General features: G+C 46.0%; 1 protein-coding gene across 1 annotated transcript; it reads right to left on the reverse strand.

Annotated features, from left to right (window-relative positions):
• Nucleotides 1-3509: 3509 nt before the first annotated feature.
• Nucleotides 3510-15325, reverse strand: GGT5 (gamma-glutamyltransferase 5). Its single transcript, XM_027892102.1, has 12 exons — nucleotides 14890-15325; nucleotides 11561-11691; nucleotides 9899-9988; nucleotides 8686-8875; nucleotides 7891-8048; nucleotides 7333-7482; nucleotides 6807-6940; nucleotides 6330-6532; nucleotides 5795-5886; nucleotides 4886-4995; nucleotides 4363-4470; nucleotides 3510-4133 (listed from the first exon to the last, which is right to left on the reverse strand). Exons 1-12 carry the CDS (start codon nucleotides 15048-15050, stop codon nucleotides 3987-3989), a joined length of 1674 nt encoding a protein of 557 aa, XP_027747903.1. The 5' UTR covers nucleotides 15051-15325; the 3' UTR covers nucleotides 3510-3986.
• Between the last annotated feature and the right edge of the window lie 12345 nt (nucleotides 15326-27670).

The raw sequence follows: 27670 nt of genomic DNA on the forward strand, positions 1-27670 counted from the left end.
GAACTAAATGAGTGGCTTTTACCAAACGTTGCCTGGAGGGTGCTCTGGCTCCTTTTCCTGTCCCCTTTTATTCCTGAACTGAGACTTTCACTTTTCTACTTCTTGTAATTCTGCAGCAGAATTACAGTGTCAGGCTGCTGTTCACATCCAGCTTGCAGGGCCATTTTGGGAAGCTCTGGTACAAGTTTGTGTGTGGAACAGCATTGGCTGCTGTTTGTTGGAAATACCTGCCCTTTGGAACTGGGACTAGCTGAGCTCTCTCTTTGGCTGAGTGTGATCTGGGAAATAAAGAAAAGAACTGCACAGAAAAATAAGCTTATTGAAACTTTACAGACACTATAGTTATTCTGAAACTGGAAGGGAACTGGTTTCTGGGAAGTGACTGTTGGAGAATCATGCTTTCTGAAACAAGTCTGAGTAACTGCCTGCTGAGCTGCCTCAAACAGTTCATGAGGCAGCAGTTGTTCTTTTGTTTCTAGATTTCTTCTTGCTAGTCAGAAAACTCCCCTATTATTTATAACCTGTGTTACAAAACTTCCCTCATGGAAAGCTCAGATTTTGCCATGGATATAAACACTTCTGTTTACAATTGTTCCTCTAGATGCCTCTGAGTTCTTGACTCTGCAGAAATGGATTTGGTTGGTTTTTAGCAGTATCACTACAGAGGAATGATTTCTTAAAACTAAACTGGGCTACAGCTTGCACTTAAATTCTACATTTAAAAAAAAAAAAAAACCTATGAATATTTCTGCAAGCTGTAATTACGGGATAACATATCTGTACACAGGGCAGGCACTTCTGCCACCTGCTCAGATACCACTTTCCACTGCTCATGCTGTGTCTGTGCTGCTCGTGCAGTCTGCTGCTCCTCAGCTTCTCCAGCAGCCTTCTGAGGCTCCAGAATGAACAGCTGTTACTGCTGGGAACACCTGCACGGACGTCCTCTCTCAAACAACTGCTTGTGCAACTGGTTTAGAGGAGAAATTCCCAGACAGATTTCAAAACACTTTATTAAAAGTATAATTTATAGACTTCATTAGAAAATAGAGTAGCCTCTGTACAGTGACGCTTTGAAAGTCTGTGTAAGTTGATTTCAGTAAAAAAATAACACTCTATTGTTGGGAGGAGCATGAACAGGGAGAGACCAAACTGGGAGGCTCCTGACTCAAGCAGATTCAGCAGCAGTGAGGAGGTGGCAGGGCAAGAGCAGAGGTGCCAAGGCAGGTACAGTTCCTCAGCTTCACCAGGTGTTCTGTTAGTGACGACTACAGGACTGGAAGTCTCTGCTGCAGTGAGAGGTCTGCAGTCCCATTCCTTTCTGGCTTGCAAATTAAAGCTGTGGTGGGTTTTAAAACTGCTCACTTGGCTCAGTTGCAAAGTTAGTAGCAAAGAAGTTAAACTGTAGGGAGCACTGGACTACAGATAATATTCCCATGTCTTTGGGGTAGGCAGAAGCTGTGATGTTACTGCACTGGAGAGGTGACAGGACTGGAGTACTCTGGTGCTTTACCCTAAAGTGTGTCAGAAGTGAAGATAATGGAAGACTCAGTTACTTGGTGACTTGGGTTTTCTGTGGTGAAACATGATGGAGAGTGTCCAGGGCACTGCTGAAGGTGGCCCTGAAGCCTAACAGGGAAGCCAGTCTCCCTGTCTCCAACCAGCCACTCCTGGTTGCTGTTTGTGAGCTCTGAGCTCAGTGGTGTTAGCTGGATCTTGCTAAAGCCAGCCTCCAGTCTAGGTAGTCTGTTTGGAGCTGCAGTGACTGCAGATGGTGTCTGGCACCTGACAGTGCTTCCCCTGCCACAGCTCTGCTGTTGGGGTGTTATTTCTGTCGCTGGAATCAGTGCACCCAGGAACTGGCACCTGGGTAAGGGAGTTAATCAAAGTAGAAAACTTCAGCAAATTAAGTAGACTGAGGTTTTTTTGTTAGTCACAGTCAATGTAACCCCTTCCAAATGAACATAAATACTACCCCCCTCAGCCTTTGGGCCCATTCCCTTTCTCTCTTCCCATTCACCAGCACTGTAATCCTGTCTCACGGGGCCAATTCCATGGCTTGAGTAACAGTTCTAACGGAGAAACCAGTAGAACTTCCTGAACTAGGGGATTGAAGACAAATTCCACTTGGACAAAGGAGTGCATGGAGCTGGCTCTGTACAGAAATAACTTGTCTTCCAGATGCTTGATTAAGAGCCTGCGGTTACGATCTGGTAATGTAGCAATCATTAACTCTGCTGCAGGGGTGGTCAGACTACAGTCCTTGGGGTTCTGAAAGAAAACATGTCTGATTCTGGGCAGCTTCACTCAGACCATCATTAAAATGCAAGTGAAGGCTGAGGTTTCAGTGAACTGATGGCTGTATTGGACAGGCTTCATGGGTAAGAACACTGGCGTAAAACCGAGCTGGCCTTGTTTAATTTGTGCTTTTTAATAGAGTGTGCTTGTTATGGTGTTTGTAGAGGGACTGTATTTGTTTGTATTTGTTTGAGTCCCATGGGCCATGTGTGTGAAGGGGAGTGCTCTGCTAGGCCTGGATCTGGTTTGATTCACTTCCAGACACACACAACACTGTGCCCGTAGGGCAGTCAGGCTCATAACTTTCAGAAAATGGAGTTTTGGGGGATTCCAAAAATTTGCCCCTGCGTATTTGAGGAGAGCTTTGAGGGTTTTGTCTTTGTTTGTTTGTTTGTTTAAATGTGTGATTCTGGGCCATTTTGAGCAGGGCAGTGTTATGGATAAACTGCAAAAGACCTTTTGAGTCCAGGTGCTTGAGTTCAGGTCTCTTTTCCAGAAGTTTTCTCTCTCTGTGATAGTTCTTAGAGTCCTACAATGTCCTCCTTGTGATCTGAAGGGAACATTAGAGACTAACTGCGGTAAACAGGGATTTGGAGCACGTGCATAAGCTGTGGGAGAAGAGAATTCTGCTAATGCTTGATGGTGCTGCATCACTCCCCAGCAGTCCTGGTGTTTGCTTGGCCGGGATGAGCTCGTGGCTACAACTGACATCTCCTGATCATGGGTTTCCTTTGCATTTTGAAGAAAGTTCTAAAGCTTCCAAAACGAGCAGTGCTGCCACTGCAGTCCTCACCTGCCTTCCCAAACAACTGACCTACCAGCACTAAGGAGGGAGAGCTGGCACAGAGTGGGACCCCTCTCACCACAGGGAGAGGTGCCCCTGGGGAGCTAAGCTGAAGCCTGTCTGTGTCAGGAGCAGGGAATTCACATCGTCCCGTGGGACGTCCCTATTCTCAAAATCACCACATTGCAGGGCTGGACCAAGTGTTGGCACAGTTACTCTGAGCTTGTGGGGTCCTTTGCACCCCCAGGGCAGAGAGCAGTAGGGCAGGGCAGCACTTGTGCTATGGTGTGATCTCATCTGCCACCTTTGGGAAAATAGGGCTTCTTTAGATTGGAAAACTGAAGGGGGGAGTGTGGAATTTTGCTCTCTTCTCTTTCCAAACCCACCCTCTAAGCCTGGATGCTTCAGATTTTAAAATCCTGACCCTACAGATACTCCTTGTAGTCTTCATAGCCAAAATAGTTATGTATTTCACATTGCTGAGCCCCAGTAGTAATAAGCTTCTTGTGCAACAGCCTGAAAGAAACCAATTCTACTGTTAACCGAGACTCCAGCAGGAACAGAAGATACAGCTGGGTCATTTCACAGTGTTCCCAGTGGGGTTTGGACCAATTTTCCTTTCCCACTTTTTATTCTCTCATTCTGAGTAGCTGATGTGCTCAAGAAATATGTTTTTCAGTATATCACACAAGTAATGGAAGGTGTAGCTCTAAACAAGGCTGGCTGACCTCTCCTTACATTGCCTGAGGGTACCTGCAGTCTGCTGGAATCAGCTGTAGTCACAGGTTTTGCCCTGTGCTCCAGGGGGCACCCTGGTGAGAACAGGCAGTTATGGGCATGTCCAAGGGAAGCATGTTCTGGATCTAGTTATCTCCTGTGGCTTTGGGAGTTGTGATGGCATTCCATGCTAATATCCAGCCGACTTCCCCAGCTTCCTTTTATCAGAGTAAGCGGAGATGCATTTTCCTTCCTTGGAAATTCCCTGCACAACATTCATTACAAATTTATCTTTCTTTTCTTTATGTCCTCTTCCCAGCAGGCCACTCCTAACTTCCTGTGGGGGGAGAGAAGAGGAAATGGGGTGAATGGGGCAGGGGCCTGAGGTCTCAGCGTTGCCAGGTGTGAAAATGAAGGATGTGTATGTGGAGTCAGGTTGAGAAAGTAAGATTTAAACAAGAAGGAGTTTAACCAGAGGCAAAATATAGATTACTTAGGAGAGTTACAAGAGCAATCTGTTTTCCACCAAGAGGAGAAGACAAGAAGAGCCAAGCAAGGCCACTCACCTCACTGAAACGCTCCTCGAAGAGGACACGGTCACCCTCAGCGTGCATGACGGGGGCTGAAATGGCGTGTTCCAAGTCGTAGCCAAACCACAGCTTGTTTATGATTGCCTGCAATGAACCAAACCCACACTGCCTGACTGGAGATAGTCAAAAAGAACCTGGGTCACGTGCTGCCAAGCCCTGCACTGGTGCTGAGCCAGAGCAGATCTGCTGTAAGCCCTGCCTGCAAACCTGGAGTGTTCAACAGGCTGCACTGAGCCAGACTCCCAGTGCTACCAGCCTGGTCTCCTGCCTTCATGGGGACCAATATCAGATGCTCAGAGCAAGTAAAAGAACAAAGCAGACATATAATAATTATTCCAAGAATGCTTTCCCTCCAGCCTGCAGCCTTTATGACTTCTAAATTGCAAATTAAAAAAAAGCCACCAAGGCATCAAGACCTGAGGTGAGCTGAGTAGTTCAGGACAGTATGTGCTCCCCTTGCTCAGTGGAAATTGTTGCTGTGTGGCACCTGTTCACTTACCATGGTAGTAGCACTGATAATCCAGGCCCCACCTGCTCCCCCAATCACCAGCATGTCTCCTGTCTTGGAGATGAGGATGGAAGGCACCATTGCTGAGGGAGGCTTCTCTCCTAGAGCAGAGACAGAGTATTATCCTTTCCATGTGGCTCTTAAAAGGATTGGAAGGACACAAGTTCGCCTACCTCACCTTTCTTGTATTTCCCACAGAAAACCAAGCTACTACTTCTTCCTAAAGAATCTCAAGACTTCCAGAAAAATGAGTTTCCTTGTGCCCAAAGCCTGTCTCACAAGAAGCTGGACCTTTATGGCACAGTCTGAACAGGAAGATCCTCTTGATGCAGAACAGGACATCCCAGAAGTATTCAGGGCTCACTGCAGTTTATTCAGCCCAGCTGAGGAACCCTTGGCAGCAATCCTGCCATGATGTCCTCTCCTGGCAGGCCCGAGGGATGCTGCACCAAGGATAGCTGATTGCATAGAGCTGTGTCTGCACCAGCACTGCTGTGTTACAGAGCTCAGTGCAAGGCTGCAGCATTACTGACTGTGCAGCAGCTATATATTTAGAATCAGAGATGAGCCTAAAATGTCAGCAGGCCTGTCTTAGCAGTAGTTTTTTCACTTCTTCCCTCTCCTTCCCATCAATCAGTGATCTGCTTCAGCACTTTTTTAAATTTCTGATTTCTCTGGTCAGAATCCAAAACTCCTGTTTGTCCATGCAAGGGGATATGTGAATAGACACAGACACTCTACAGGGCTTTATCCTCTTTTAGTCTGGAACAAACTTGCTCTCATCCAGGCCTATGAAAGGAAAGAGTACCTGTAGTTTACAGGTAGTCTCTGCCCCCTTGTGCACAGCCTGTGTATCCACCTCCTGACCTCGTGCCGTATTTTGAGGATGAGAATGCTCACCTGGGTTAATGCTTCTGTTTGCTATGCAGAAATCAGCAAGTTCATTATTTAAAATGATCCCGGTTTGGTTAGAATACACAAAGGAGCCAAACCTGCAGGGGGTAAAGATGAAGCCTTTCAGTGCCCAGGGCTCTCCTGTTGTTGATGACATTAACTGAACAAGGCACCCTGTGGGTTACCTCTGTTTCCTCCCAGCCTGCAACTGCACCAGCAAGAGTGTCCAAAAGGAATTCATGCTGCTGATGATGCCAGAAGCAAACCCTCTGTTACTATTGTATTGCCCATGGGGATTTGCTCAACCCACAGACACTCAGCAATAGCTCGGCAAGTTCTTACATCCTCCTGAATTGTGATGGTCCTTGGAGCTGATGCTCACAGACCTTTGCTGTCATATGGAAAAGGCATTCACAAGTAAGGAGCTGCCGAAATCAGCGAAGCCCAAGGGGTTTGTATTTCTGGCAAACAGCCCTTGCAAGGACCCCGTGAACCTGGCACATGGCCTGTGTGACTCAGTCACCCCCCCTCGGCTACTCACGGGTAGTTGATGGTGCTGGTGGCGGACACGGCACTGCCATCTGCAGCGAGCACGGAGATGTGGCTTGTGCCCATGCTTCTGTATTCGCCGTTGTAGATGGACTCCATCAGGTTGTAATGGCTGAGCGGGTGGTCACCACGAGCGTCTATTCGGTGCCTGGCGAGCTCAACAATCCTGTCAGACAGCATGGTCCCCACAGTCACCTGCAACCACAGCAAGGACACTGAGCTGGAGCCGCCACAGCACGGGCACGTCTCTGGGCACGTGGAAGCCTGGGGGATTCAGCCCCAATAGTCAGAGCTTGGGGCCTTCACTGGCAGCAATAGGTCCCAAGCCGCTCTCACCCCAGAAAACAACTGAGCCACACTGCTCTTGACTAGCAGCTCCAAGTATTTTCTTCCCTTCCACAGCTGCAAAGCAGGAGTGCCAGTGTTGTTTGGTACTGTAGCACTGTACCCATGCACTGTGCCAGCTCACCTGAGCTCTAGAGAAGGCTGGGTCACTCATGTGGGGTCTTAGCATGTTGCCAAACTTCAGGGCCTCTGCAATGTGATGGTAGGTTTCTATCTTCTCCTCAGGTGTTGCCAGTGATGCTTTATGGAGTTTATAGTCTATGGAGTAAGATGATATAATTTTGTTAATAGACCCAAGGCAAGTTTTTTTTCAAGTGTGAAAAAAAAAGCTGAAAGGAGCTTCCTTTTAAGTCCCAGTTCTTACTAAGTATCCCCTATGCTTTAGCAGGATATGGACACAGAAACAATCAAGTACAAATTTTCACTATTACTTCAATTTCTTTTGAAGCCTTGGGAAAATCGTGTAACCTTCGACCTTTGCAGCAGCTACAGTGATGCTGATCCACTGTATGAATGAGCCAGTTCATCACCCTGCTGCATAGCACAGTCACACTGCTGCTCCCAACTCCATTTCTGCCCATTACTATTTTACCACTCTGGAGCAACACTTTGAAAAACTTCTTGCTCCCCCTTTTCCATTAGGAATTTACCTTCCAATACCTTGAGGATGAACATGAGCACTGCACCTCCCATGGGTGGTCCCGGAGCAAACACCGTGGTGTGGTTGTTGAGGGTGATGTTCAGAGCCGAGGACACCTCTGCTCGGTACGTCTGAAGGTCCTCCAGTGAGAGACCGGACCCTTCAACAGAGAACCAGGGGCTGGCATTAGCACATCAACTTGTCCTGGGGCTGTGGGTTGGCTACATCAGGGCACTGTGAAGAGCCATCCCTGTACATCCCAAATTCCTTCCACCAAGCACAGTGCTGTTGTCACGGGTCCTCATCTGCTGCCAAACCCCACAGGATGTCACAAAGCCTGAGGGAATTGGACAGGCCACTGCATGAGCACTGGGAGGAGAAGGCCAGAGCAGCAGGTGGTCTCAGTGCTGCTTCAGTTATAAGAACTGGACAAAGGTGGCCTCTTCCCATACCAGGCACCAGCCCAAGCAGCAAGGCAAAGGCATGTGTTGGCTTTCCCCTGTACAGGCTCACTGACAGCCAATGGTTGGGAAAAGGCCTATCAGGACTGACTACAGCTGTTACTCACCAGCCTTCCTGATATCCTCCACCAGAGCCTTTCCTATCTGTCCCTCATAAAATGCCGCAGCTCCATGTTCTGCTACAGCTCGCAGTGTTCGCAGCAGCGCCGGCCACCTGAAGGTCTCTCCACGCTTCAGAAACCTTTGACCAACACATAGCAGTGGGCTGTTAAAGAAGAACATTCATCAGTTTACTGCACGTGCTTGCTCTCTCCCCAGGGCCAATAATCTCTTTGTCCTGCCTGAAGCTGATCTGGTTTATGCACTACTTTATGCACTAGTTTATCGTGTGCTTTCCAAGGCAGTGCTACCCCACAGGCTACGGGGAGGAAAGCTCTCAGCCAAATGTGACCCACAGCACCAGGCACTCCTTCCCCAGACAGTTTCCTCCACATAATGCAACACTTTAGCCATGTCTCAGGTCAGAGGGGCTTCTCCAAACAGGTGGCTGCTGTCAGGGGACAATTTCCACACAGATGGAGGCAGGCCACAAGAGTGCCAGCTCTTCCTCACCAGTAGTCACGCTTAGCAGACTGTTTTGCTGTGCCAAGCCACTCTAAATTAAAAAAAAAACCAAAACAAAACAAAAAACACCACCACCACTTAAAAAATCCACTTCTGTGATTCCCTCCCACTCCATAGCAAGTATTCCCTGAGCACAAGCCACAGCAGCAGCCTATGTTCCACGTCAGCAGCCTGTGCTCCACATCAGCAGCCTGTGCTCCACATCAGCATCTCAGAGGAAGGGTCTGAGGCTGAGGGAACAGTGGTTCTCAAGCTGCAGTTTCATTCATGGGTCTTACCACAGGCTTTTTCCTGGAATGGAGAAGTTTGGGTGATTGATTATTTTGTCCACAATGGGGGAAACGACAAGTGGCTCTGAAAGGAGCTTGATGGTTGGTTCAAACAGGTCTTTCCATGGTAAGCGGCCATGTCGCTTGTGGGCTTCCTCATACCCACGGAGTTCTCCTGGCACAGCAATCCAGGGGGGACCTGAAGAGTACAACACCAGTGTCACACCCAGTAAGTCACTGGCAAAGCACTCCAATGGAAGTGTGAGTTTGTAGAGACAACCAAGGCTTCTAAAAGCAGGCTTGGTTTGTTTATTACCCTTGTCTGTTCACTTATTTCTTCCATTATCCAACAGAAGGGGTATAGGGAGGCCAGGACCAGACTCAGAGATGAGGTGAAAGCAAAACAGACAACAGGCACATGCTGCAGCAAGGGAGGTGGCAGCTGGATATTGGAGAAAAAGCACTTGTGGAGCCTGGTCAGACACCAGAGCAGGTGAAGTTGTGAAGTTCTCCATCTGTGGAGAAACTCAAAAATGTCATAGGATGAGGCCTTGAGCAGCCTGAGCTATCCATGATATCACTCTGCTTTGAGCAGGAGCTGGACCAGAGACCTCCAGCTGTCCCTTCCGACCAGTTATTCTGATTCCTTTTCAGGCTCTTCTCCCAAGGATAAGAACACCTCCTTCAGGAACTAGGACATGCACCAAAAGAAAATGTGCTAGGAAAGGAGAATGAACGCAGCAAGAAATGTGGAGAATCCAGGATGTGCTGCTAAAGCAAGAGTGCCTGAGCCCAGCAACCCAAATCCCAACATCTCAGGGTGCTTCCCCAATATATGGACACGGACAAGCACATTAGATTGATTTCTTTCATTTCCAGAAAGTCTGAGCAGTTATTGACTTTATTTTTCTCTGTAAGAACTGCTGGGAAATGAGTGAGTCCTTTGGGAAATCTGGTCTTGAACTGCAGACTTCCTATAAAGAGAAATTACATTGTGATTTCTCCTCATGCTGGCTCCCCACCCTCCTCGCTGGTCAGGCTGCCAGTGTTACCTAGTTATGGACCCAGTATTTTTTCCTGCTTTTGCAAAAGCCAATCCAGGTAGGGTGTGCTAAATTAAATGAAACTCCAGATAAAATCGGCGAGGTTCTCAGTTCCCCACCCTGAGCTTTGTGCACGCCAGGAGGGCACAGATCCCTCATGGCCCAGGCTGTGTCCTTACCAATGGGGAAACCAGGGCCACAGGCAGACAGTAAATTGTGAGGAAACGCTTGTGGGACTGTCTCGCGGGCGTTGATCACCTCGACTGTTCCTAGAGAGAAGAGGGAAAGGCATTACAGTCTTCCTGAAGCAGGTGAACATCACATTTTCAGCTGTAGCACCACACGTGCTCAGCTGCCCTAAATGGAGATTTCTGCCAAGTGTGTCCAGCACACCTGCAGGGTCAGGTCTTGGCACACCTTGTCCTTTGCTCCCTTGCTTTTATTTAGAGCAAACCAAACAGCACCTACCTGGAGACAATGAAGGTGCAGGGACAAGGCCAGGACTTGTCTCCAGCCAGTTAAGGTTGCCCCCAGGGTTCTTGGCCTGGGGCATGGGCTGGGACGTGCTGCTCCACACCTGATTTTTAGGCTCCTGCACTTCCTCTGCAGGTGGGACGTGTCAGAGACATAACATGAGCCTCAGGTTCCTTGGACGGCCATTTACCAAGTGATGGTGAGGCGGGTCCATTGTGTTTATAAGCAAAATGGTGATACTGAAAGACCCTCTATGTATCCGGGAGCTTAAAAGGAAAATATAAACAAAGCCAAACCCAACAAAACCCGCACTTGTATGCACTTGTGTTTCAGGTCTAGCCTATCATTTTGCCTCTTTCTCTGCCTTGTAATTTATCCTTTTCTGTGACAGTTCCCAGAGCCAGCTGTGCTGCAGGAGCCCACAGTGCTCCCTGGTGTACCAAGCACCCGAACTGTGCAGGGCCATGGGTGGCTCTGTGCAGCATAACCCAGGTAGCAGAAGAGGACTGTTGTCAGGAAAGAAAGTTACATGTCTACGCCAAAAGGAAAGAAAGAAAAATATAGGTGTTCTGCCAAATTAAGCTCTTGCATAAGATACACCCAAGGACTTCCAGATTCATGACTCTGTTAGACTACTTGGCAGGGGTTTTAAAATTCTGATATTGTTCCTGTGTTCGTTGTTGATTTTACTATTTAGATCTATAAGCTCTGGGGGCTTTTGGAAGCCAAGACTTAAAAAAAAACCCAACACATTAAAAACATAAAAGCAAGAATACAACACTAGAGGTTAAGCCAAACACAGGAAGGCTTCCCAGCAGGCCCTGAACACTGTCAGATTCTGAAGTGAAGAGGCATCTCCTGGGACAGGTCTCCCTGCTGCTTTGGGAATTCCCATGCCAGTGAGGGCAGTGAGATGCAGCCCCCATGTCAGCAGGCAGTGCCCGAGCTGCTGGGGCAGGATGAGCCCCTGAAGTCCCAGCCCAAGGACTCAGATGAGCTCATTTCCAGCACATGCCTCACTCTGCTCCTTTCTGATGCCATGGCAGCCAGTGGCATCTCAGCACTGCTCACACCTTGCTGCAGTCTGCTGTGCAACTTTGGAATTTGGGGTTGCTTTGGAGGGGGTAGGAGAGGCAAACTCAATTCATTTTATATCAGAGCTCTTTCCTCCCCACACACGTCCTTGCTGTGGAATGATGGTCACAGCTCCCTGTGATGGATGCTCTGGGCTAAGAGGAAAAGCCTGCATGCAGCTTTTATATTCAAAATATTCCTCTGAGAGAACAGGAAGGATTCTGACTTCTCCATGGGAGCTGGGGGTCTGCAGAGGGACAGGGCACAATGGAGAGGCCAGGGCTGGCCCATACCTGTGCTGGCATTATAGATGGTAAATATGACCCCACCACCCAGGCCCGAACTCTGAGGATTCATCACCGAGGTGCAGATCAAGCCAGCGATGGCAGCATCCACAGCTGTGCCTCCACTTTTCAGGATGTCCCTGAGGTGGAAAAGGAAGAAAAAAGACAATGTTACAATCCAGGAATGACAGAATGGAGGAACCACATGAAAATGCCCCCCTGCAAGGCAGCCCCAGCTTGAGGAGAGCAGGCAGCAGTGTGGGATGTGAGAGCACAGAGAGCAGCCTTTCTCTGTGGGAGTGAGAAGGAACAGTTAGAGGGAAAGAACGGGCAATCTGCAGGAGGAAAGAGCAACCAGGGACCAGAGCTGTGTGAGGCTGGTCTTATTCTGGGAGCTGTGGACAGAGAGGACTGCAGCTGCTCACAAATGCTGTTAACAAAAAGAGACAGCAAGGAGTTCCCAGGTGTGGAGGAGGATGCACTGGAGAGAGTTTTCCACACTCTGGGAACAAAACAACTGATCCCAAGGTCCCCAAATGCTATTCCCAGTAAAAAGGCATATGCTGGTCAGCTGGATGGGGCAGTGAAGCAGGAATGATGGGTCGATGTGAAGCAAACTCCTGAGATTTAACGTGTCAATTAGCACAATAGTAACTTCATTGCTCCTACAATCCTTCAGTGTGCCTTCCTGGGCTTATCTGATATTCGCACAAAAACACCCCCACCTCTCCCTGTGTTCCCAAAGACAAAACCAACAAAGAAATAGAAAAAAACCCAAACAATAAAAACCCCACAACCGTTTCTAACTAGGCACAGCCATATCAAAGAACACACAGGCATTAAGACATCCTCATGCTGCTGACAGCAATGAGGCTCTGCTACAGAAATGTGTCTCAACAAGTTCTTCTTGAGGGATCAAACACAGCTCAAAAACACCTTTTCCTTACAGTGGAAATGGGGTGGCGTTTTCTGCACACCCTGCCAGTAGCCAGCATTGTGTTTGCTCTGAAGGTTTCTGACTGTTTTATTGGGTTATTGCTCAGATAAGGCAAAGCCAGAAGGGAAAGCGGAATTGTTCATTAATTGCAGTGCAACTGCTCCCAGAGGCTGCACGGGAACACAGAGCAAACATAGGGACTGCTGTTTATTTTACATCCATTGATATGGCTGGGTCCTGCTGGGGCTGGGAACAGGATGCTGCCAGCAGGAGCACTGATTGTGGCTTTCCTTTGTTTCCGTAAATGCCTCAGAAGCACTGCCTGTAAGGCAACGGCATGTGGACCAGCGGGAAGAAAAGAAATGATGGGGAACCACGGGGCTTTCTGTTTGGGTTCTGCATGGTTTTTGGCCTCCCTGGAGCAAACTGCTCCCTGGCTGTAGCTCTGAACTTGGAGACTGAGGCTCAGGCTTGCCCATCCATCTCCTCGCAGCAGGGGATGGACTCCCCACACCAATGTCCCTGCCTGGTGTTTTACTGACACTGAAGCTTTTAATTGATGACAAAAGAGGAAGGAAATTGGGGCTTCCTGAGAAACTGAACCACCCCTGCAGAACGCCCAAGACAGCAAGTTGGAAGGTTGGGAAAAGAGGGAAGAAGGACCACTACACTGAGCCGGGATAGTGCTCCCCAGAGCCCCTGAATTATGGGCTATGAAGCAGCACATGTACAAAGCCTGGTGCCAGGGAAAGCCGTGGTTCTGGGATAACTGGCAGTGAAAAACAACTTTTAAAAGAAGCTTTGAGATCATATGGTATACATTTAAATGCAATGCGTTAAGACCTTATCGTATGCGTCAGGCACATTTCTCCAAAATCCTGAAAAGCCCCAAATTCTCACGCAAGTTTCCCAGCCACAAACACAACTGTGTAAGAGGTCTCACATCTTGTACTGCCTTGTGTCCTGGGATCCTCCTGCCACTGTCCCTCTGAAACCAATGCCATACACCCCTCACCATGTCCCCAGAAACACTTGTGCCTGGAGGAGCATTCCCTGATGAAGATCTTCATCCCAGTCTGCAGACTGGCCCCCAGTCTCGGCAGTTTTCTCTCCAGCCTCTCTGGAGACTGAAACACAGCAGAAAACACTCTCTGAGCTGGCTCTTGTTAAGCCACACATGGCTCTCTGAGCATGGCTCACCCACTTTCAGACAGAGACCTGCCACTTCCCAGTAAATTATGCCTGGGGAATTTACAACCATTACCTTTCTCGTCTATCCAGACCACACCCTGTCCAATTACGTGGCTCCCTTTATGGGGTTCACTGTTGCAACGAACCTAATTGTAATGCAAAATCCTAGAGAGACACATGACCCTCAATCAAAAGTCTCTGTAGAGATATCTCAGTGGCGTATCTGAGACATCTGATAACAGCTTTTCCTTCCAGACCCTTCCTGACACTTGGTTTCAGCTTTAGGTCTTGGTCATTGCTGTGTCAGCACCTCATGGCAAGAATCCCATGAGAGACATGGCAAAGTGTGGTATGAAGGCACCACATCACATCTCACTGCTCCAGCCACAAAGCAGAGCACACAGCTCCAGCATCCATTGCTGGAGCATCCAGCATCACATGCAGTGTGTAAACTTGAATCCTTCTGCTTCTGTGTATACAAACATCTAATAACAGTAGGAACAGTAACAGTAAAATAATAACATGGGAGTCAAAGTGTTTGAGAGAGGTTTTTACACAAACCGGAGCAGAATTTTTTAGACTTACATCTTTCTTTCCCAGTGATGTAAGTATGTCTTCTGTGTTTATACTGTCTTGGATTAATTTCAATTAAATCTGATCTTTGTTTTTTTTCTTCATAGCAGACACACCTGCTGCAGGTTTCACTCCAGAAACATACCCCCTCCTGAAGACTGGGATGCCCAGCCCTCCTTTCCCTCTCAGCCTGGCCTTCCTTGCCTCTGTCGAAGCCCAGCTGCAGCTCTCTGCAAGCTCCTCTAACTTCCTAATTTATTTCTAAGCCACTTACCCGACCTACCACCAAGCTGTGAAGAGTAAATTTCCCGCTTCCCCACTTAAAAATAGCCTTGTGTTTGTATACTGTAAATATTTATACCTTCCAAAAATCCATGGGTTTGCAGAGTTGCAAATTTTTTGCGACACTGGACAATGAAAATAAGCATCAACCGCAGAGCAGGGGCTCCGTCTGCCCCCCGAGCTGCTGCAGTGCCGGACGGAGAGCACGCAGGGGCCAGCATCGCTGCTCAGCCCCAAAGCGGGCACGGGGCAGAAACCCGGAGAGCTCCCGTGGTTAGAACTTGTCCTGCCTGTCAGTGCGAGGCACGACATCCACGACAAGCGACCCGAAAAGCCGAGAGGTCGGTGCACGTACCGGCCGATGTCAGAGCAGGTCTCGGTGTCGGCGGCCACGGCACCGTGCAGGTAGCGCTGGGGACCGCACCGGGGCTGGGTCAGGATGACCACGAGTGTCACGGCCACCGCCAGCACCCCCAGGGTCAGCAGCACCAGGCAGCAGATCTTCCCCGTGGACATGGCTATTCCTGTGCCGCCGGACGAGCTGGGAGGCTTTCACTCCTTTCGAGAAGGCGCCTGCTTTGCTCAGGGTGGAAACGAGAGGATCCCGGCAGTTTTGCGAGGGAGGTCCCGCCGCAGTGGGCTCTGCCCCCAGCGACTGAGGATTACATTGTTTTTAAGATTAAAAGCTGTGGAAAAGGGAACGGTGTGCTCTTTCTTTCCTACTCTCTTAGGTGTGAGAGGCTTTTCACTCTCTTTAATAAAGTAAACTTTTTCTTGCAGATCCACCAAGTGCCTTTTTTTTTTTAAGTCTCTGATGAAAACATTTAACACATTCACTACTGGAGCACTTCAAAGGGAAGCGCACTTCTGCACTGCTGCTTAGCTTCACACACTCTTGGCTTTCCCTTCATGCCACACAAAGCAAATTACCTAACAAAGGTGGCCTACATGGTGACTCACCGTGAAAATTACTTCAGTCCTACACTGCAAACTTGGGGTACTTCGTTTCCCTATGACTACTCAAAGAAGTAAAAGCTAAATACAATATACAAGGTTAGAACCTGATCTCTGACAGAGCAGCGATCAGCAGGTGAATTGTTACACGGTGAAATAGCTCTGTAAGAGCCTCTTATTCAGTTCTCCTTGGACTCATGAAGTTAAAGAAAGGGCTCCACATCTGCCACCTGTCTTTCTAAAAGATGTTATCTGTGATCCTTTCCCAGCTTGATTTGGGAGAAGGGGAATTCACCTGCATGGATTTACACACATATTTCAGTGCAGACTTCGAACATCTCCCACAAAACTTTATGTTATAACTAACCAATATTATCTCACGTCTCATTTCTCAAGAAACGGATTTGATAGGCTAAAATTTCTTTAGTGTGGTTGTATGTTCCTATAAGGTTATCTTGGGGAACTGAAAATAGTCCAAGAAAACAACTTTTTTTTTTTTTTTCTGAGATAAAACCATGGTCCCTCAGTAATAATTTGTTGGTCTCCACACCTCTGTCTCATTTGGCAAATACACTCTGCATGTGTAAACAAGCCTCTTCAGCTCTAATGTGACTCTTCATTTCATTCCATTGAAAAACATTGCTGATCTTGCTCTCAATCCCAATATGACTTTGATGTTTTGTTTTTGACAAATTACTCTATAACACTTAAAGAATTGTCATTCTGGTGCTTTCTGGGAAAGCTCTTCCCTTTAAATTCATAACAGAGCTGGAATCCCTGACCACTCAGTACCAATAGACTCAAGCGGATTTTGCCCATTCACTTTCATCAAATGCCATAGAAAATTCAACTGTAGTCTCCAAATTTCCATCAGATTTCCTTTTTAACTCAGCACATCAAACATCTCTATCTGGAAAGTTACTGTTGTGCAGTCAAGGAAGAGATGTGGAAAAAGGAAGACAGGTGAAAGCAAGTGTCACCCCAGACCATGTCTGGGACATAGTTATGACCTTCTCCAACCAAGGGCTGCCTCTCACAGGCAAACCCATTGGTGTTTTTGAAACAGAAATGAAGACTGAGCCTCCTTGTCTCCTTCAAAGTGTAACCTTTACAATCTCATTGGTGCAACACTCAACTTTGACTGTATGAGAACACAAAGTCTGCACTGACCCTCCCAGGTGAGAGGTTGCTTAGCAGTTCACATGCTGGGACTCAGCATTTTGACCTCTATTTGTTTGTTTGTTTGTTTCTCAAAACTTTCACATTTTCTGGGAGCACAGTTTGCCTTCTCAAGCCAGTGTCCTAAATATCTTCATTTGCCTTTGTCTCTACTCTATCCAAGTTACATTGCAGCATACCCAAGAGGATGCCTCGTTCTGCTGGTGTTTGTTTGCAGAGCATTGCCTTCAGTCACCAAGCTCTTATTGTAATAAATTAAGAAGTGCATTTTACATTTCCCAACTCTAAATTAAGTTTAAACCATTGGAAAAGAGTCTAGCAAGGTTTCCAAGAGCATGCAACCAAAAGCCAAACTGGGTGTATTTCACATGTCATTTGTCTCATCCTCCAGTCATGTTTATTATAACCCAGGAATACACAACATATAGTTGGTATAAACAACACACAGTTGTCTCTATAGTAATCAAACAACAAAAATAATGGGCATTTGACTCAGTACAGTTTTTCAGAAACTGATACACGCTACCCTTTGCACAGTGTTTTCCTTTGCACACAAACAAGTTTTCCTTATTGAGGGCCATTGGTATTCTCCCACAAAACCCAGATTTTCAGACATCTGGAAAAAGAGATACTTGCAATCAGGAAATTTTGGTATTCAAGATCTCATTCATATCTCTCTTCCCTCTGTTATTTCTCGGAATTCAGGACGAAATTAACTTTTCCCTGATTCAGGAAAACCAAACTCTGAAATCAGAAAAGGGAAATGTGCTCTAAAATTACTCATGGACTTCTGTTTCGCTGAGATTAACATTTAAGTACCTTCTGAACTAATGTTTTTTGGTTTTCCTTTTAATTTCAAAGGATGCCAGGGAAAACCCCCCTCCAGTTCTAGCTGAGAAACTTGGCAGTACATCTCCAATCTTGAAAACACACTGCTGGCTGTGCTTTTAATGGTTAAACAGATTCCTCCTGCAAACCCCGGAAGGGTTGGAGGGTGACCATGAGCAGTCCATATACTGGGAGTGCAGCAGCAGGATAGTGATGGATGACTGGGAGAGGACAAACCTACACCTTGAGGAGGACAAGTACCTACAATCCAGCACTACTCTGGCACTATTTTCCTCAGCCACGCTAACTTTCAGTTTCCCACTTAAAAGATGTCTCTTTGTGGGCTGTAAGTATGAACAAAGGGAAAGCACTTGAACAGGACAGTCACGGGAACCACTCCTCACATCACTGAAAGCAAAAAAGGACCCAGCAGAATTCAGGGGTTCCTATATCTTTGTTGAATTTTTCAAGATTAAAGGCAGATCTGCTTCTTCCTTTCCTGTTGGTTACAAAGCAATACCTGAGAGAAATGCTCTGTGGAACCCAAACCTGAACATCCTGTGTTCTACAGTGACAGTAACATACTGAAAGTCAACTTTTGCACAGCTCTACTTAGTGGGACACATGGCACAAACCACTGCCCAAGGGAAACTCTTCTCCATTAACTTGATTCGATGAGGATATCCAGGCACAGTTTACTGCAAGCATCAGCATTTCATTCTTCCTGTAACAGTGGAGCCATGCTCAAGGTTAGATTAACAGTGAAACTTTCTGATTCAGTCTTTAACTCTTTGAGTGCCCTTCTGGACCAAATCCAGCAGTTTTTTTAAAGACTGAACCTCATTAGTACAATCACTGTAACAGCTGAAAGTATTGGCAGTGGAAAACAAAAGGGAGCCTTGTCTGCATCCAAAGATACCAACAGTAAACTCTGTCTGAACTCTGTATTGACTAAAATAGCAGCTGCTACAACCTTTTCTTTTTGCCCCTTTTTTTTTTTTAAAGTTTATTGTGTTAGTTTAGGGTATATAGAAACAACAGGGAGTTTTGTTTTAAGACGCCATCTGAAAACAACCTCATCCTCTCAGAAAGAGGAGCAAGCATGGGAAATATTTTCTAAAAATCCCCTAAATGAGAACTGTGGCTTTTCTGGGATTACCAGGTAAATGACAGAGCTGTACTGCTGAGAACAGTGAGCCTTTCCAAAGTGTTTAATCATATTGCAGTCTTTGAGTCAGGAGTCAAGACCAGCATCTGGATTTCATCTCCTCTCCAAAATGAGCAGGACTGGTCAATCAGAGAACAAACAGAGCCAAAGAGACCATGTGGAGACAGCAGGCCCTGTGTCTGCCTATCCCTGCAGCTGCTGAGAATGAAAACACAGCTTCCCTGCTGGAGTTCTGCAGTTTCCTACCATCTCACTGGATTCCAGTAAGATCCACCAGCATCAGAGCTGGAGCTGAAAGGGAGAGTGAGGGAGAACATGAGCAACTGGTGCAGGAAGGGTAGAAAAGGACCAGGATGTGCCTCTGGAAGCCACAAGCTGCTGGAGAGACTCACACTTGCCTTACACTCCCCTGTCATGAGTCCCAGCTTAAACATGACCCAAAATCTCTGCACCTCTGCCCTCTCCCTGCTGCACTTCCAGCTCTTGGGAAGGACAAGTCCTGGAAATACAAGCCAGGTGTGTGAGTGCTGCAAGTCAATAAGGATCTCAGAGACAGCACACACAGAAAACCAGGGCAAGCTGAGTTTTTCTGCTAGGGAAGGGGGGAAGAGCAGGTTCTTGAATGCCCTTGTGATCCTCAGGTATTTCACAAGCAAAGCAATGGAGAGGCTGACAGAAGGCTAAAAAGCAGCATCATGAACAGCCCTTGCCATTTCCTGGTGCAAAAAATGAAGATTACTCCTGATTGTGAAACTACAGACATAGGCTCCTGGCTCTGTCTCGGTTCCAGGGATAACAGCATTGCTTCATAATGACTTTCCTTCCTTCTGAATGGCCCTGGGAACTCGTGTGAGGTAACCCTTTCCTTGTGCAAGAATACAAGAAAGTGCTTTCCTCCCTAGAAACTGCAGGAGCAGCATGCAGGGAAATAGAAAATCAGTGTTCTAGAGCTTGTTTTCTGTCCTTTTCTTTTTCCCTGCTCATCTTTCACTGCTGCTTTACTTTGGAAATTCCCCAGTATTCAAATATTTTCAAAAATGCTCTTTCCAGTTTCTTGCACAATTCCCTTTGGAACTGCTGTATTACTTATCCTTAGCCACTTTCCCACACAGTGATCACTGTAATCCTTTCTTCCTTCTAAATTTTACACTCTTTCCTCTAGGGACATGCTGACATTATTGTCCCAAAATTTACTCAGCTGGAACATGGGGTAGAAAATGCAAAAAGTCAACTGTTGCTCATTCATGAGAATGAAAAATGGGAATGGAAAAAACCCCACTTCCCTGCATTCAGAATTGGATTAGTAATCTTTGTAAATATTAAAAGTATAGTGTAAGGATATCTGAGCTGAGCTGGATGTGTGCTACATATTCTTATTTCAATAGAGAATAAGCCATTTTCATAATTCCATGCATATCCATCCTTTCTTTTCTACCTTATATATTTAATTTTAAGACCTTTTTTTGCACAACAGCTGGTTACATTGATTACTGTACTGAAGTAAGACATTTTTAGCTTATCAGATTGGAGAATGTAAGTAAATAACTGTCAGCAATATATTCTAGTTCTCATCAATTACAGGATTCCTTTCCAAATCATGTGGCAATAGCTGTACCAGCACATTTCACAAGTCTCCTCTGGATTCACACCCCAAGGCAGTACAGTAATGTGTAGACTTCCACAGAACTCATCAAAAGAAAGGTAGTTGCATGAAGAAAAAAATTTGACTCAAGAAAACCTTGAGGTTTTGGGTTTTTTTTGTTTTTGTTTTACTAACTTATTTACTTACTGCATAAAAAGCAGAGCTATTGGTCTTCATGCCAAAGGGCAACTGGAAGCAGCAGCATTTAACAAAGAGAAACAGTTTCTACATGGTGCACCAGGGTCAGTGTAGAAAGACATAAAATAAATAATGCACACAGAAACATCTGGGGTTTGTCTGCAGTAGATTAAAAGACTCCCAGCAGTGACTGGACATGGTGTCCTAGTTTAATGAAAATTAAATTAATTTGAAAGCTTTTGGAACACAGAAACTGGTTCACCGTGTGCATCTCCAGAGCTCCATGCCAGCAGCCAGAATGGTGCTGAAACAAAAAAGAAATGGACTTGGTCCTTCAGCCTCACACATCATCCTCTCTGAAAATCAAGAAATCAAAACCCAACTCCAGGTGCCACAGCCATGAGACTAATGGCTAATTGCATCTTGGTTTCTTTCTTGGTCCCTTCTCCTTCCTGTCTGCACCAGTGACTTTCACAACACTTCCACTTTTGCTGCTTAGTTCAGGCAGAGTCTTTTGGATGCTGTTCAGGAGCAGTGACCAACCTTTCTGTCACTTCAGGCCCCAGGATGAATTACAGAGGGCTGAGATGCACAGCTCTCTCATCAGGTGACTGCAATATTCCCATCACATTACTCCATCTTTCCTCTTCTGTGCTGCTTTCTTTCCCAAGATCCTCCTCATGCACACACAGCCTTCCCAGCTGGCAATCCCTGGTGCAGCCTCTCGAGTGCTGCACAGCCAAAAGGCATTCCATCCCCAAACCATGTGGAATCCCTAATTGGTTACAGAGATCCTCTGGGTTGCCCAAAGCCATGGGCAGTGCTTTATTACTAAAACTTAATCTCTCTCCTTTCTGGGGACATTTGGTGCCTGGGGCCACTCTCTCCCTGACAGCTCCCTCCTGACATGGCCCAGCCTGGCCGTGCCTCTCCACAGGGACAATCCTCTTCTTTCAGCAGCTCTGCCCAGCATACAGCACTTCCTGGAATGAGAAAACTTAGTCCCTTAAAGTCAGGCAGCCATCACCAAGGAGTACCCTAACCCCAAAAGAAACACTCTGGAGTCAGCCCTCAGCAGGGCCTGTGCTCCTGCCAAAAAGTAATCAGCACTTTTTCTTTTCTTTGCCTGTTCTCACTCCCCACAGCCTGGGGTAACTAAGAGACAAGTGCAACTCAGTTCCTGGGTGTCAGTCTCTATTTCATGTCAAATGCTAAAAAGGTGCCGCTTCTCAGTCTTGGAGCCAAGTTGGACTTTCCCTCTTCTGCTTCCTCCTCAAGGTCTGACACTTGCTGCAGAGTCAAGGGTAGATCACTGCTGCATCCCAGAAACCTGCCAACCCTGGACTCGCAGCAGGATGTACACATTTCATATTTCCTTGCCTGACATGAAATTCAGTCAGTCTGAACAGGGTTGGATACACATATAAAAACACTGATCACACACATATTGGTGGCCAGGATTGCCCAATACCATATTTTGGAGGCTTGTTTACTCAAGGCCAAGCAAACAGACATTTTAAAAGCATAAACTCAGTAAAAGCAAAAGTGTTTATATACAGAAAACTTCTCTGTTCCTTAGACATTACTTAGAAAGAGAAAAAAATTTATATTTTAAAAACTGAAATAGTTCAACATTCAAATGTAAAGCCATTCAGTGCAGCCCTGTCCCTGTTTCATCTGAAGAACATTTGTCTCATTTGCTTACATTCAGTTTCCACCCTTTCTAAACAGTAGGCTTAGATGTTGACTAAATTTACATTAGAACATGAAAACAGACAGGTGAGTCAAACTGAGAGCCCCACAGCTCCTGTCTCTGACAGCAGACGGCAGTGGATGCCCAGGGAAGACTATACAGGAAGGGTATGGCAACAAATGTGTAGTGATTCTTTCCTAAATGCTCTCCCAGCCTCCAAACACCTACAACTCGGAAACTTCCTGAGCCACAAATGTGCTCTTTGTATCTGATAACCCTTGACAATTTAGATTAACGAATTTCTCCAATTTCATCCAGCTTCTGATTTTATCTGGGTGATAAAAGAGCAAAACACATCCTTGTTGTGCTGCTTCCCTTCAGGACTCTCGGGCCCCTAAAACGCTTCTGTTCCAGCAGTTGAGTGGTGAGTCTCCACTTTGGAAAAGCAGGAATGGTCAGAGTAGCTCTATTTGACCTAACAAAACACTGTCTCTTCACCATCTGAGAGGATCTGTGCTGTCAGGCCCCTCACCAACTGCTCCACCCGCAGCGAGTCCAGAGCCACGAGGTCACTGTGGAAGCGCTGCGTTCAGAGCAGGCAGCACTGGCACTTCTGCTGAAACTCACTGCTAATTCATGACCCCTGTGACACCCTCCTGACTGCAGCATCTTGACCCCTGAAGACTCAGGGAGGAGCCCATGCAAGGGCCTGGAATAAAGGTTTTGGGAACATTATTCTAAGTGAACAATCAGAGAGAGGGAAACCCGCTGTGTCTGAGAGAGCTGCCTGTCCTCTGCAGGACCCTTTAGGTGACTGAGCCAACTTTTGGGGCTTGTCTGAAAAACAAGATGAACTGCAGTCATGGCCCAGCAGGAGTCCTGGAACATGAACTAAAAAGGGATTTATAACAAGAAAGAAAAAGGGAGATTTAAGTAACTGCTTGCTCTTGTCCAAAACCACAGGCTTTATCAATTCAACCATAACCCTGCACCAAAGTCTAGCTCGGGGATGTCCCAAAAAATGCAAATATATTGTGACAGAAGAGTTCAAGATAAACACAAATCAAAGCTTACAAATTATAAACTTCATTTCCCATGACCCACTAGAAACCCAAAAGCAAGTTCTCAGCCCAATTATATTTATGTTCACACCTGAATATGATTGAGATTCAAGGTGTTAACTGCTGAACCAACATTCACAGCAGAAGCAGTGGCAACATATCTGTCTCACCGAGAACACCTGGTGGACTGGAAATCATCTCCAACAGAGAACATGACAGAGAATATTTACATCAGACTACAGTTAAGAGCTGCTATCCATAATAGCCAGCTTCCACATGAAATTAAACTTGCTTCTGAGTCCAAGAAGCTCCATTGGTGGTTCTTCAGTGACTCAGCAAAGAGAGGATTAGAGGTGACTACTTGCTGCAGAGGACAGGTGTCTGTGTTTTCAAAACTACTGTCACAGTAGTACCCTCAACAACAAGAAGCTGGAACTGGCCCCCAGGCTCCTCCTTGCTCCAAGCTGATGCCTGTTCATTTGTGACAGAATTCTCATCCTGCAAATCACAGATATTGTTCTTGTAAAGGGCCTAAGTTTTGTTTGTCTTGGAGTTGCAATTTGGCATTTCTGTTCAGCCATGAAGTGTCAGTAATAGTAAAATGATTTAAAAGAACTGGAACTATTTAAAAGATAACTAGTGAATTTGTGGTTTTCTTCAGGGCTGACTTTACTCTAAACAGAATTTAACATACCACAGGGATTTTGGTCAAGGAGCTGGCTTTTCAAGACACTGCCAAGATCTCCCGAACAAGAAGAAATGCATGTGACCACAGCTTTACCTACGCTGACGTATTAGCACCCTGCACTCTATACAGCCACATTCACACAATCTGGTGTCAAACAAAGACTGTTCCTTGGTGTTTAGTCACTTCCTTTGACTAGAAGTAGTAGGAATGTCAAATCCAAATGCTCAGAGAACAGCAGAGAACAATATGAAATGGACAGCAATAGGCAAAGAATCACAAAACTACAGCTCGAGGGTGGTGGTGAAGCCATGTGAATGCCTAGATGTTAAACCATCACAGACAGGAAGCAAAGAAGCATGGAGCTGGAATTTCTCAGCATGCTAGAAATGTGAGATATGAATTCTAAGGGTTGAAAAGCAGAACACATTTCTGGGAAATAGGGAAGAGTTTAAAAAAAAAGGATACAGGCTTGAAAACAAAGTTCATTAGTGAAACTGGGAACTCTGCCCTCTCCCTGGACCTCTGTGCAACCCTAAACACAATTTGACAGTGGGGGCCATTAGAAGGATGCAATGAACTTAATCTCTGTTTACATAGGAGAGTGGCTCTGTCCCAAGTAAATAGAGTGGATGTTGAGGCTGTATAGTGTTAACCCTGGCTGTGATAGAGAAAAAAATCGTGGCATGTTCTTTCCCTCTGTGGCAGTGACAGCCCTAATGCTTTTGGCATGAGTGGATCACACCAGGGTATCGAGGGCTGCTGTGCAGGCTGTCCACCTCTGCTTCTGCTTCCACCCCAGTGAACTGGGGGGCCTGGCTTGGTGCTGGCACGGGCACCATCCACACTTAGCACAGCAAACACAGCTCAGAAGGAAGCAGAGGGATATAAGGCTCTGGTTGAGAAGGCAGTAGTGGGTTAACCATTGGACTTGATGATCTTAAACGTCTTTTCCAGCTTAAAGGATTCTATGACCCCACTGTCCCTGCCTAAGAGCCACTTGGCCCCATCGCTCACCTAGCCCTAAGACAGCACTTATCCATGGGGCGCTCCACTCCCCCAGGCAAAGGATCACTTGGGGGAGAGCCCAAGTAAAACCCTTCACTTTATTGCAGTAACACCTCTGAACTCCACTGTCACTAGATGGTTGAATTTCTCATTCTCAGAGCCATAATCTTGACTCTAAACCTTGACTGGGCTCTAAGCCAAGATATCAACCACATCCCCAGCTTACATGGTGTTGAGGGAATCCTACCAACAGCCTCCCAGCTGTTTTGACAACTCCTTTTGTTGTCCCTCTCTCACTGTTCATCCAGATTTTTCTTTCTTTGATTCCTCACCCTAACTCAGTGCCTGTACCAAGTCTTATACAATGGGATACATCACAGAACCTGGTGAAGTTTAGGTAGGGATGAACCCAACAGTACCCAAGGGCAGAGCTACTACTGTTCTCTAGTAATGCTTTGATGAGTAGTCTGGCCTATCAGGTGGGCTGCTTTATGAAAAACATCTGTGCATAATCCATCAGTGCCTCAGGGCATTTAGAAACTAGTATTCAATTTAGTTAATAGATTGGGAGATGAGGACACCTACAGGAGGAGGCTCTTCCCCAGGCTTTTCCTTTTCTTCAATAATGCTGTTGATGTTACACCATGTTTTGTGTTGCACAAAACAGCTGGTAGGTCTGGAGAAGATGCCTGAGAGTGCTCTAGGTCCACCCAGAGCTCTTCTGTGAAATTGCTTACATACTCCCTCTAAGGACATGCTTAAACACTCTGTGAATCCTTGATCACAGAAAGCTCATATGCCCTTGGAGATGTTCAGATAAGGTGCAAAGTGTAAGGCAGTCAGAGGGAGCAGATTTGGTCCAGCTGCTTTTCCATGTGTAATAGGGAGCATAAATTTTGGCAGGATAAAACTGGGCTGATTTAAAAGCCCTCTCACAGCTGTGGGGAACAGCATTTCAATAACTCTCAGTTGACATCACCTTAGGTCCTTACAGCTGCCAATGTTTTTTTCTCCTCTGTTATGACTTGTTCAGCATTTCCCAAACTTCAGAATCTGAAGGCTATAAGAACAGGACATGAAGACATGAGGTGCTGCCCACACAACCTGAACTCTATCCTTGAATGACAATCCAGTCCAGGCACGATTCCTACTCTCAGTCTGTCTCTGAGCTTCCTAGAACAGGAGCTGTTGATAGTTACAGCCATATATTTAAATGGCACAACAGAAATAACCCTGCACATGGTACTCATCTGAATCCCTTCATCTTTATGCAATAAACTGTATTTCATTTTAACCAACAGCAATCCTACAAATCACATTCATTTCCCACCAAAGTGGGAATAAAAATTTATGTTTCCCCTCAGGCAAATGTTTTACTTCTTCTCCAAACCTGGAAGATTTACAAACACCTATTGTAACATTCACTATTCAATATTTCATAGTCAGAAGCAAGATTATAAAGTTTTAATATTTGGGATAACGAAACAATGTGATGCTCTGCTTTTTATGATATTCCAGAAAGCCCTTAGGTACCATCCTCCACCCAATACCATCCCACCAACCTCCCCACATTTAGTACAGGTTGACACACAATGAAGAATTGCAGGGTTTATTTTAAATCCACTCTCATGGTACAAAATAAACTTCAGCCTGGGAAAACTGGCAGGTGAGAACTTCATGTGCATAAGATGAATTGTTGGTTGTTTTCTCCCAGCTCCAGGTAGCTCCGTGTCCTGCTTTCACACACAGCAGGCGTGGGCCTGGAACACAGTTTGCCTTAGGTTGGCTCTAACACCACAGGCAGCAAAGCAATAGAACAGGTCATGTCCTACTGGGTCCCAAATCTTAGTTCTGGGGCCCATTTTGCAGTTATGCTCAGTACTGCTGGAAATGCACCAAGAAATCTGATTCAGGGTAAGAACAGCCTGTTCCAAGACAGTTTCTCTCATTTCAGCATTTAAAATGCGCTCGAATGTTTGGCTCTGCATCCAAAGCAGAAACTCTTAATTCCATCCTAACATTATACAAGTGCAAGTCCCATATGACTGTGAGATGTTATCATGGTAATTTTGGTTACAGAACTGGGCAGTTGAAATGAGGAGAAAAAAAATTAAAGAAGCTAATAATGGATGACGGGAAATCTCGCACATTCAAAATGCTGTTAGATTAGAAAAGAACTTTAACTCATGTACTGCAAGGAAACACATCCATCTTCCACCTTCAGGGAACAAGAAAGTATCAGCTTCTGAGAAGTTAAAAATCGTATAAATCCAAACTATCTTTAAAAGTGTATTTGACCGAATACAAATGTCAATACCATTTCTGTAAACATCTTCATGCAAATTTCACGTGGTCAGGTCAAATAAATAAATAAAATCAGACAATAAATGTGCTTAAAAACTTAGAAAGGTGAATCAACACCAGAAGTTGCTCTGAAATGCAGTGCTGAATTTTCTAGAGGAGCAGCTAAGGGGGGGCTGAGGAGTCAAATGAACAGCACCCATCTCACAAGGGGATTCAGAGTCAAAACTCAAAGACAATATTCAAACATACATGAAGCAATTGTCTATGGCATGTTAATTTCTAGGTCAAATACACATGTACTCCCAACATCTCACTGGAGTCTTGTAGTAACTGAATCTCTATTATTCTAGTAGAAAGATGAGATTCTGCCCACAGTCCTTTCCATGCATTCTTTCAACTGACAGGCAGTAATACCAACCTCCATGATTTTTTTCCAAGCTGTGCAGTGTATGATGTTTCTCTCAGGGATGTTGCAC

The sequence above is a fragment of the Empidonax traillii genome, unplaced genomic scaffold, assembly GCF_003031625.1.
Source record: "Empidonax traillii isolate 1590-97213 ecotype Southwest subspecies unplaced genomic scaffold, ASM303162v1 scaffold338:size1951571, whole genome shotgun sequence".
Lineage (NCBI taxonomy): Eukaryota > Metazoa > Chordata > Aves > Passeriformes > Tyrannidae > Empidonax > Empidonax traillii.